The following is an 11815-nucleotide window of genomic DNA, read 5'->3' on the forward strand; positions in this document are numbered from 1 at the left end:
CCCATATCTCACTGGCATAAAGAAGTATTGGTTTTATGGGTTTTTTTTCAAAAAGATCTATTTGCAGGTCATAAGGTTATGATATTGCTTTTATCTTTCGGAGAAGGGCAAACATGGCCTTAGTGGCTTGTTCAGCAATATATTTTTTGGTTTTGATAAATGAACCGGTTTTTGTGAAGTATATGCCTAGATATTTATACTCATTTACAATTTCAATCTCTGTATTTCCAATTTTGAATTTATGTGTAACATTTCTCCTTGGGGTACCTTTTCCAATGATCATTATTTGGGTCTTGTTTAAATTAATTTTAAGTTTCCAGTTATCACAATATGATTTGAAATTATTTAGTGCGTTTTGTAGATCTGAGGGGTCATTACTGAATATTACTGTATCGTCCGCATAGAGTAGTAGGAACATTTTCAAGTATATTTGCAGTCCTTTGACAGATATTTCATTATTTTGTCCATTTATCCCACTTTCCGCTTTTATGACATTTTTCGTTTAAATGAAGTCCCTTCTTAGCAAAAATCCAATTTAGGCGGAAAGTGTCGTCCCTGATTAGCCTGTGCGGACTGCACAGGCTAATCTGAGACGACACTTTACGCACATGCAGTATGCCCAGTTGTCTCAGAACACGACTTAAATGAAACCTCAAGTCAACCGGTAGTGTACAAGCCCTCGTGTGGTTCACGTCCCCAAGGTAACATTGTAACAAAATATGAAACATCCGTTGACCTGAATAGTTTATCGATTAATAAATCAATATTAAATCAATGCGCACTTTTGCAATTTGCTTGTATACGAAGCCAATGGCATCATTAAAATCACAAAGAATGGTATAATAAGTATACCAATAACGCCAGTCCGATCTTGTTTGAAACAATTGCGAGTGAATTAACGTGGTTGTTTACTGAGATGCACTTCTACCGACGTATGAAAAATGTCGTTGTCGGGAAAATAAAATAAAATAAATTTAATCAGAAGTAACTGACAAATATACTTTTAAAAATCAGTTTATTACGTCCTTTTTTTCGATATTCAAATTTATATGATCACACTATATAGTAATTACCTGAAAATACAATTACTAAAATATACAATTGCTATGTTCTGCATGTATATAGTGCGATGTATCAACAAAACTAGACATAAAACATGACAATCGCTCTCAGTTTTCCCGAACACATGTAGAATATAGACATGATGTTTAAATGTTTAATTATGCGAAACCATCCAAAAAATGTCGTTCTGGTGGTTTGTTACATGAATTAGAAGGACAGATCCTTCCTGGAAGGAAGCGGGTATCCACAACGTCTAAAACATAGCCCAATATAAATATCGAAAACACACAGACGGACAGGTAAGCAACAAGATAGAAAGAATTCAAAATAAATAACATAGACCTCATATGTAGTAGTTATAAAATACAACTCATACACTCTCATAGGTAAGTTTTCATTTAAGTTTTAACACACGAATTCATTTAAATCATGATATTAAATTGAACTAAAAAAAGCTATTGAATTGTTTAAAGTACATCCATGACGTATTCAATTTTAAAATAAATAACATATGAAATTATATACACATGATATGCATACCCTGTGATAGAAATACATATATAATGGATTACGTTATCAGCGTACTAAAATGTATTACATGCATCAATGGACATATAAAACATCATGAATTTGCATTAAATTGCGTTTGAATATATAGTTATGAAAAATAACCAGAATTATGATATTAAGTAAGCAGCGCCATTTTATATACAGTGGCCGTTTGTCGTTATGGACAAGTGACCGTTATTCTCAAGTGTAATAAAGAATGATTTTCGTCGCGCGGGGGGGGGGGGAGGGGGTGATCCAGACTGACAGTTGACCGTTATTCTCAGGTGGTCGTTAGGTCAGTTTAGACTGTACTCATACATTAATTTGTCTCGCTGGAGGATATTGTTATGTATTTGCTGGCATTGCTGCATGTATTAATGCATTGGGTGAAGGAATGCATTTATCTTTACGCTGGCTATATATATATATATATATATATATATATATATATATATATATATATATATATATATATATATATATATATATATATATATATATATATATATATATATATATATATATATATATATATATATGATTTGCATTTTAAGAGATCTTTCTTCAGTGTTATCCCTTTTGAATTGCTACGTTTTTATGTAGCCACGACTTGCGACCGATTTATAATGAAGTCTTAGATATAACAAAATATGAATGAATTTAGATTGTAGATTTGATGGAGTCAAAGCTGAGTTTCATTGCGACATGTTTTGGTTATTTGTGGAATTTTCTGTAGTATCAACATTTTCATGTATGTTCAAATTGAACTTTGATATATGAAAGACATAAGGTGGCACCAAAATGTGCGTAGGAGGCCTAAAATATATATGTTTCATCATACTCTTCATGTCGTAAAAAGTACTCAGACATTATACATTTTTTTCGCAATTGTGAAATATTTTGATGAAGCGTTTTTGCTGAAATACTAACACTTATTTAAAAGTATTTTCACTATTTAGTTGGGTCATATCTTGTTAAAGAGCTTTTAAGATTTACCTTTATTTTGTAAAAAACATAACAAATACCTAAGATTAATATTTTTACGCCATTTGGAGTAACATGAAACAAACATGATGTTAACCCTCAGATTAGCTCTCAGGAGCTTGTTGTCCAGTGCTGATCTTGTCCGGTCCTTCAAACAATCTTTTGATTTTCCAGAAATTCGGAACACTAGATAACACCGCCTTCCATGAGTCGAACGGTTGCTCATAGCTTACGCCGCGCAGCGAAACATAGTCTTTCTTAGCAACAGGTGTCCGGAAGGAGCTCCCGTAGCGGACGGTCAGATACTCCGTCGCGTGTTGAGGGCAGAGGAGCCTCGAGCCCATGTAATTGCAGTAACAGAGGTCACCGAACATGGTTCCGGCCTTGAGAGAGTCTAAAAGTGACACAACGTCTTCGTTAACGTCTAAAACACAACCCGTAAGTAGATCAAAACACGGAACCTGAGTATCCGGGTCTTTAATTAGCGTCTCGTGTAGCACGACTATATCTAGCACCTTCATCCCTCGAAACCGCACGCGCGCGCAGTCACTGTAGGCAAAGAAAAGACTCATGAGGTACTGATTTTGATGCTCGAACAAGAGATCGGAGAATTCCGTATTATTTTGAATTGTGGATTGAATAAGCTCGTACGCATGCGCAACTGTCATGTGACGTGGAACGATCAACCACGTGTCCATGTCAGCGTCCGCTTTATGGCGGCGATACACGTGAAGTAAGGATCCTTCTCTTAGAACGGTCATTATCCCGCGCTGCGCGTACACTTCCGCAAACATCCGGGCTACCAGCGTCAGAACAGGCGATGTGTAGTCAGCGAAATCGTAAGCTGTGAGATTCAGGTCCCACGTGCACTGATTAGATATGCTGATATTTCCAGGAAACAGCTCCGCGCGCCGCTGCACGTAAACTGTTGATACATGCACGTTGAAGAGGATTGATCGGTAAATTAGGGAGCCAACTGACAGAAATATGAATCCAACGACTAGTAAAGCCCTTTGAAGCCATGGCTTTAACGGCATGGTCCTGAAAAAAGACCAATTAAGATTAAATCAAAATGATATAAACTAGCAAGACCCCACGAAACCATCGCCACTTAAATGTGTGCTTGACCTGTAGATTTCATAGAAACTTCTATGTTCTCTAACACATAAAAATACTAAAATAACAAGTGTAGCCTAAAACGTGAATTTATATCCATGCTCAAATAAATAGTCGGGCCATGCACAAGTTCTGCGGAACAGTACATAGACACATTGTTAATCACGCGCGCCGATTTAATTAATATTCGCTGAATCGCACTACATTGCCCGATTTTAAAAATAATGCGAAATATGTTAAAAAAAACATATATAACCTAATCGCCATGTAAAATTTACCATAACATTTCTAAACATCCGCGCCTGAGCGCCATCTCGGAAGTTGCATTGGCTCATTAATTAATGCATCTCCAAAAAGAAGTGGCGCGCGTGATTAACGGCCGTGATTGTGGCAGATTGATAACATATTATTTAAACTACCTGCACCATTTAAAAGCCTGCTTCGTTTGGTGCTTGCACGATAGATTTCGCTTCTAGAGGTCCCGTGTTCGAGCCAAAACGAAGGCACTTGTTTGCATTTTATATTTTTTGCTTGTTATTACATTATGTAAATATATTCCATATATAGCAGTTTAACTTATAAATTAATTTGAAATCCATTTTATACAAATTTGCAAATCTTTTGAAAAAAAGTTACTTTTAATATCTAGCCAATAACTAAATTCAAAATAAGAAAGAAACTTTGAAAACATGATTTTCAAAAGGGACACCTTACCATCCACGAGTAAACACTACATCAATATCGTTTAACGTTTCTGTGATTTACGGTAGTATTTTAAACTATGGTTTTAAAGCGGCCTTTTCACAGATTTTGGCATGTTTTGAAGTTTGTCATTAAATGCTTTATATTGATAAATGTAAACATTGGATCTAAAACGCTCCAGTGAAAAATCAAGAATAACATTTAAAAAAGAAAAAAAGGTAACACTCAGCAGGACTCGAACCACTGACCCCTGGAGTCCTAGAGTAAAAAGTCTACCACTTAGACCACTCGGCCATCATTCGAGACACAATATCAATTGTATTTTATACTTCACATAAGCAATCCTCGTAGATTCACAAAATATAACGACAACAACAGAACTCTCCAAATTATTCCATCGTTTCGCGTTGCAACGCTTAATAATTTTCAGGTTTTTAAATCGTAAAAAGATGCATATAATGGCTATTTTAGAGCATGGTAAATGTTCAGTATTACTATATTATAAATAGCATAACTTAAACGAAAATTTGCGAATCGGAAACAACTTTTTTCATTTTTTTCAATTTAGCCAAACGTGAAAAGGCGCCTTAAACTAGAGTTTTAATATCATACCCAGTCAATTGCTACTGTGCTACCCGCTGAAATCGATAGTCAATGGAGCAAACGTTTAGATTGGGTTTAATGAGACTGCAATTTACTGAAGCAAATGGGTTAAAGGGGCCTTTTCACAGATTTTGGCATTTTTTTAACTTATTCATTAAATGCTTTATATTGATAAATGTAAACATTGGATCGTAAAAGCTCAAGTAAAAAATCAAGAAAAAAAATAAAAAAGGAAAAGAACATTGCCCGGAGCAGGTTTCGAACCAGTGACCTCTGGAGTCCTGCCAGAGTCCTGAAGTAAAAACGCTCTAGCCTACTGAGCTATTCCGCCGAGTACAAATTCTTGACGTATTTTATACCTTATATAAGCAATCTTCGTAGTTTCACAAAATTTAACGACAAAAACAGAACTCTCCAAATTATTCAATCGTTTCGCGTTGCAACGCTTTATAAATTTTAGGTTTTAAAATCGTCAAAAGATGCATATAATGGCTATAGTAGAGCATGGTTAATGTTCAGTATTACTGTTTCCTCACAAATATCATAACTAAAACGAAAAATTACGAATCTGAAACAACTTTTTTCAATTTTGTCAATTTACCAAAGCGTGAAAAGATCCCTTTAATATATTTTCAAAGATCAAGTATTCTCACCGTATCTACCGATGAAATATTTACGCGACTACTCTCCGAAGTAAACAAATCTGACGGTTAGCCGATAAGATAGGCGACAAACCACTGAGTCGTTCACTATGTCAAATAAGAGGTTTCGAAGTAAATTTGGTTGAATCAAAATATCGATTACAACCGAAACTGTTGATTAGATCGATGACACTTGTTGAGCTTTCAAAGGAGTTTGCTTTATGGAATTTCTGTAAGAAATATTATAAATATAGAACAAATATACAAGACATCCCTAATTTTGGAAAAAAAGATCTAATTTAGAAGGATGGGAGAGTCCACTAGGCACAAATGGGTCAAGTTAAATAAGTCTGGTTATATGGCCATGTTTTCTTCTGCCATCATTTTTTTCACGAAAATACGATGCTCTAACTCACTAGAACTGTTACATGTATCGTTATAATACAATCACATTTCGTGAAAGGTTTAATGTTTTATAGTGATTGAACAACAGCGAACTCGTGTTCTGAGAAAACTTAGCATAATGCATGTTCGTAAAGTGTCGTCCCGGATTAGCCTGTGCAGTCCGCACAGGCTAATCAGGGACGCCACTTGCCGCCTAAATAGGATTTTTGCTAAGAAGAGACTTCATTTTAACGCAAATGTCATATAAGCGGAAAGTGTCGTCCCTGATTAGCCTGTGCATTATGCCCAGTTTTCTCAGAACACGACTCATATATATCAAGCAGTATGCGCTGTAATGATTAAGAGAAAAAATGTATGCATTAATAAGGTGTACGATTTAGTCACGTCTTCGATTTCGTTAATTGCCACGTACAGTCGAATAAACTTGAAACAAAAAGAAACAAACAAATATTAACGTAACCTTATGTGCTAATACAATTAAATAAAACTCACCTATAAACCATTATCTTGAAATTTCCCGACAAAGAATATAAATTAAGAAATTCAAAAGCATCACGAATAACAACAACGCCGTCGCCGATCACAACATTTTCACTTTCACAGTGAGGATGTGATTTCGCAACTCCAATAATCAGTGACACACGCGGGCTATTTCAGATGGCAGATAAAAACCAATTCATGCGTGGCAACAAATGTAACGTAGTGATCATATAAATTAAAGGGAGCTTTTCACAGATTTTGGCATGTATTGAAGTGTGTCATAAAATGCTTTATATTGATAAATGTAAACATTGAATATAAAAATCTCCACTAAAAAAAAAACAAGAATAAAATTCAAAGAAAGAAAAACCACTGACCCCTGGAGTAAAAGTCAATCGCTTATACCACTCGGCCATCCGTGCGAATAAATTCGTGGTGTATTTTATACTTTATACAAGCAATCCTCGTAGTATCACAAAATATAACAACAAAAACAGAACTCTCCAGATTATTCAATCGTTTCGCGTTCGTCATAAGATGCATAAAATGGATATTTTAGAGCATGGTAAATATTCAGTATAACTGTTCCTCGCAAATATCAACTACAACGAAAATTTGCGAATCTGAAACAATTTTTTTCAATTTTGTCATTTTACCAAACCGTGAAAAGGCCCCTTTAAGGTTGGTTGTTATATTGATAAGGAGACTGCTACTAAATATCGCATAGAAGAATGGATGAACCGACGTACGGGCTAACGAACAGACTGATGAAAAAACAGGTGTAGGACGGCAAGACGGAGGATCAAATGGACAAACGGAAAAACAGACAGACAGACTTTCAGACACAGACAGACAGACATACATACAGACAGACAGACAGACAGACAGACAGACAGACAGACAGACAGACAGACAGACAGACAGACAGACAGCAGACAGACGGACGGACGGACGGACGGACGGACTGACTGACTGACGGACAGTTCAACTGCTATATGCAACCCTTCCGGGGGCATAAACAAACTCCACAGTTCAACACTTCATTTTAGCTTTTTGTTTGTCCCTAATTATGTTGTGGACTCTTGTCCTTATCGGGGCCACTGTTTTTCCTATAAGTATTTTGAGTGACTGCATAATTGTTGACCCAGCTGGCATTATCTTTGTTCTTATTTCGTCCCTAAAAAAGTCCATGAAACTAATATTCTCCTCACTTGTCCACTTTCGCTTCATTCCTTTTCTTGCGGTCGCTAAAACAAGAATAGATATAAAAAAAAAATATATCAATGAGTATCATGTGAACCATGGTGTTGCATAATCAATGCGGTATGAAGACAGAAACATTGATATTTATGCTCTCAGCCAAGTATTTCTTGAGCCATGTAATTCTTGAGAGATTTTTAATGATTATTTTCTACAAATAAGGTAAAGCACTGCGACAGTCTCATGAAATTCCTACAAGGAGTGTAGGAAGAGCTCAGTTTGCCACAGTCAATTTCCTATTGAGCCACTTAAAAGGCTAAAACGAGTGAATGGAAAACATCAAATGATATTTCATCTTTTATGAATAACTTTCCATTACATGTAGGTCAAGTGCTGGAGTAAAGATTCATGAAATTCCCACCAGTGGTTAAGAAGTTGCATTCATGAACAGATTTTCTATTAAAACCAACAGAAATGTAAGTATCAAAAAATCATAACCTGTGAATGGAACATGTTATAGCAAATTGCTGCCTTCATGCACAATTACACATTGTGGCCAATACAGAAAAAAAATAGATTATTGTATCACTGCACGTGTCAGTTTACAGTGGGGTTAGGGATTTTGTTCCGCAAATAAGAGGTTGCATAGGGATGAATATTTTTGGATATTAATCTCTAACAATCCGTTTTTTTTAGGGATTAGTCCCTTACAATCCCTACTAGGGTTTTTTAGGGATTTTTTGAGATTATTAGGGATGCTAGCACGCTGCACATGCGTCAGGGTGAAAAGGTGGGGTTAAGAATGTAAGCTTTTGATAGTATTACGCATGCGTAGGGCTGAAAAGGCGGAGTTATTATCGCAAGCGTAGCTCGCGATAATGACTCCGCCTATTCAGCCGTACGCATGCGCAGTACTATCAAAAGCTACAGTAAACGCGGCCATCTTAACTTCGTTCCTAAATGTGCGTATAATATAAATATCTTTTTTATGAAATTTCAAATGTTAAAGACCTCAATAAAAGGAAGTTATCACTCTACTCATAGTGCAAAGTATCCTTGAATGTTTTAATCGCTTTAATTAAAAGAAAATCAAGCCTTTGGCGGAAGTTAGTTTAACAACAACAACGAAGAAAACTCTCCCCAAACGTTTTCTTCTAAAATGCCTTACAGAACTCCGAGGTTTTTACTATCAAAAATAAAGATGTTGTTTTCTGATGGATACGCTGCTGTTTTATTAAATGGTCTTTTAGGTCTTTGAGAGGGTGATTAATTCAATTTTGAAACCTGTGTACCACAATACATGTGAAATTTTGAGTGCAGGACTGACAAAAGACCAAAGCATATCACTTTTTTGTAAGTCTGATTGACTGACCAGAAATTCAGTTGCTAACGTATTAGTTGTTTAAGAAAATAGAACATAGTCTTCATGTAAAGATGCATAAGACACATAATACACTAGAAATGGCGCGGCAGAGGCCGACGCGTATCCCCACGCCGAATGTTTGACCCTGGGGCGCCCCAGGGTTGGTAATGAGGCCATGCATAGTTGAATTTGACCGTATTGTCATAAGAGAAGTTCAGTATCAATTAGAAGTGAATCGGTGTAGAAATGAAGAAATTATAGTAAAAGACAATTTTGGTTGGGTGTGGCCTATTATGGGCGGGGTGCCCCAGGGTTGGAAATGGGACCATGCATAGCTGATATTGACCGTTTTGTCATAAGAGAGGTTCAGTATCAATTTGAAGTGAATCGGTGTAGAAATGAAGAAACTATAGTAAAAGGCAATTTTGGGTGGGCGTGGCCTATGTGGCCGGGGCGCCCCAGGGTTGGTAATGGGGCCATGCATAGTTTAGATTGACCGTTTTATCACAAGAGAGGCTCTGTATCAATTTGAAGTAAATCAGTGCATAAATGAAGAAGTTAATGTAAAATAACATAAAAAAATGAGTGAAAATCTCTGACCCGGCCCCGCCCCAACCCCCATAACTTTTGACCCAGGGGTAAGATCGAAATTCCGTCACTGTCACCGTCGCAAATATGCTCATAGCTACCATGTTTGTAAGTTTCAAGGTTCTAGTGCTAATAGTATAGGAGGAGCAGGTGGCCTGGACGGACGGACGGACGAACAGACGCACAACACCACAATATCCCCACTTTTTCTCCGAAAAACGTTGGGATAATAATAAAAACATTAAGAAAATTAATGTTTTTAAAAATTGTTTTGTCCATTACGGAACGGTATTACAGAGATAATACATGTACATGTTTCTTTCTGTTTTTTTCTCACTAAGATCGTTTTTTTTGTATACAGAGTTAACAAAATAGAGCTATCACTACAGGTGATACCACAAGGAAGCTGTCTCGGGCCTTGGCTATATTTAACATACGCAGAAACGCTCTTCGATGTCATTCCGCCGCATATTTCTGTGTATGGATTCGCTGATGATCACACTGCAAATATACAGTATGCTTTACTCCAACACCATCAATGGAACGCAAAGCAATACAAGACCTTCAAGATTGCGCAATAACTATTAACAACTGGATGAATGGGAATAAGCTCAAACTGAATAACTCAAAAACGGAATTTATAATGTTTGGTAGTCGGAAACAACTTGACAAGTGTGTGACTGAGTCGGTTGTCATTATAAATGATGCAATTCCAAAACAAAAGTTTATACGCTATCTTGGTGCCTTTCTAGATGAAACACTTAATTTTAAGGAGCATATAACGCGTAAATGTAGAACAGCCATGCTTAATTATTTTAAAATCAAAAGCATTCGAAAATATTTAACAAGTGAAGCCACAGAGATTCTTGTTCTATCATTAGTTGTTTCACATCTAGATTACTGTAACGTCTTGTTGTATTGAGCCGTCCGGTGTGATCTTAATAAAATGCAGAGCTTTCAAATTATGTGTGCAAAGCTAGTTTTAAATTGGAATAAATACGATAGTTCCAGGCAAGCATTGTTCGATCTCCATTGGTTACCGGTAAAATCCCGAATAGAGTTCAAACTATTTACCTTTATGTACAATTGTTCCCGCGGAAACGCGCCGGCTTATCTAACGGAACTATTAATGCTCCAATTTTCGAAGCGGAACCTGAGATCTGCCGACAATAACGTGATGAGCTACACAGTCCCTGTAAACAAAAGACGAACATTCAGCGATAGGGCTTTCCGGATTGCTGGCCCAAGAATCTGGAACACTTTTCCATCAGCGATCAGGCAGTCAGAGACATTGCATTTGTTCAAAAGAAACCTGAAGACATTTTATTTAAGAAGTTTAACACAGTGTTTTAAATTGTATAAACTTTTTAATGTGCTCATTTAATGTGTGTTTTAAACCCCACAATCAATGCACTCACTCATTAATTCATTAATTATTTATCTACTTATTTATTTTAACTTAATTTAAGTAGTGTTTTGTTTTATTTATTTAGTTTGGTAATTTTAAAGTATTTATTAGATTTTAGTTACTGCCTATATTTATATGCTGTCAGCTTTTTACCTCGTAACTTGTATGAATTTTATGTTATTTTTACATGTACAACGCCATTGAATATACACGCATAAAAATAGGTGTTTAATCAAATAAATCAGTTTCAGTTTTGATAGAAACATACCCTGCAATACCAAATACACAAATATAGATAAACATGTTTCATTGTGACTATAAACTACATGTATGTAAAATGTGATTTTTCATGTGTATGTGACATTTTAAGATGCTATCCTGCCTTTAATGATATGCAAGGCGCCTGCATGGCTACTGAACACCTGAGAGCAAAAAAACGCAAACATAAAATATGCTATCCCTCTGAAATAAACCCACCTATCCAAAACTCCGAGGTTTTTACTATCAAAAATAAAGATGTTGTTTTCTGATAGATACGCTGCTGTTTTATCAAATGGTCTTTTAGGTCTTTGAGAGGGTGATTAATTCAATTTTGAAACCTGTGTACCACAATACATGTGAAATTTTTAGTGCAGGACTGACAAAAGACCAAAGCATTTCACTTTTTTGTCAGTCTGATTGACTGACAAGAAATTCAGTTGCTAATGTATTAGT

The 11815-nt window shown here is 36.0% G+C and overlaps 1 protein-coding gene across 1 annotated transcript; it reads right to left on the reverse strand.

The window, feature by feature from the left end:
- Positions 1-2136: 2136 nt before the first annotated feature.
- Positions 2137-6685, reverse strand: LOC127838641 (uncharacterized). Its single transcript, XM_052366498.1, has 2 exons — positions 6555-6685; positions 2137-3636 (listed from the first exon to the last, which is right to left on the reverse strand). The coding sequence occupies exons 1-2, from the start codon at positions 6563-6565 to the stop codon at positions 2700-2702; spliced, it is 948 nt and encodes a 315-aa protein (XP_052222458.1). The 5' UTR covers positions 6566-6685; the 3' UTR covers positions 2137-2699.
- Between the last annotated feature and the right edge of the window lie 5130 nt (positions 6686-11815).

The sequence above is a fragment of the Dreissena polymorpha genome, chromosome 1, assembly GCF_020536995.1.
Source record: "Dreissena polymorpha isolate Duluth1 chromosome 1, UMN_Dpol_1.0, whole genome shotgun sequence".
Lineage (NCBI taxonomy): Eukaryota > Metazoa > Mollusca > Bivalvia > Myida > Dreissenidae > Dreissena > Dreissena polymorpha.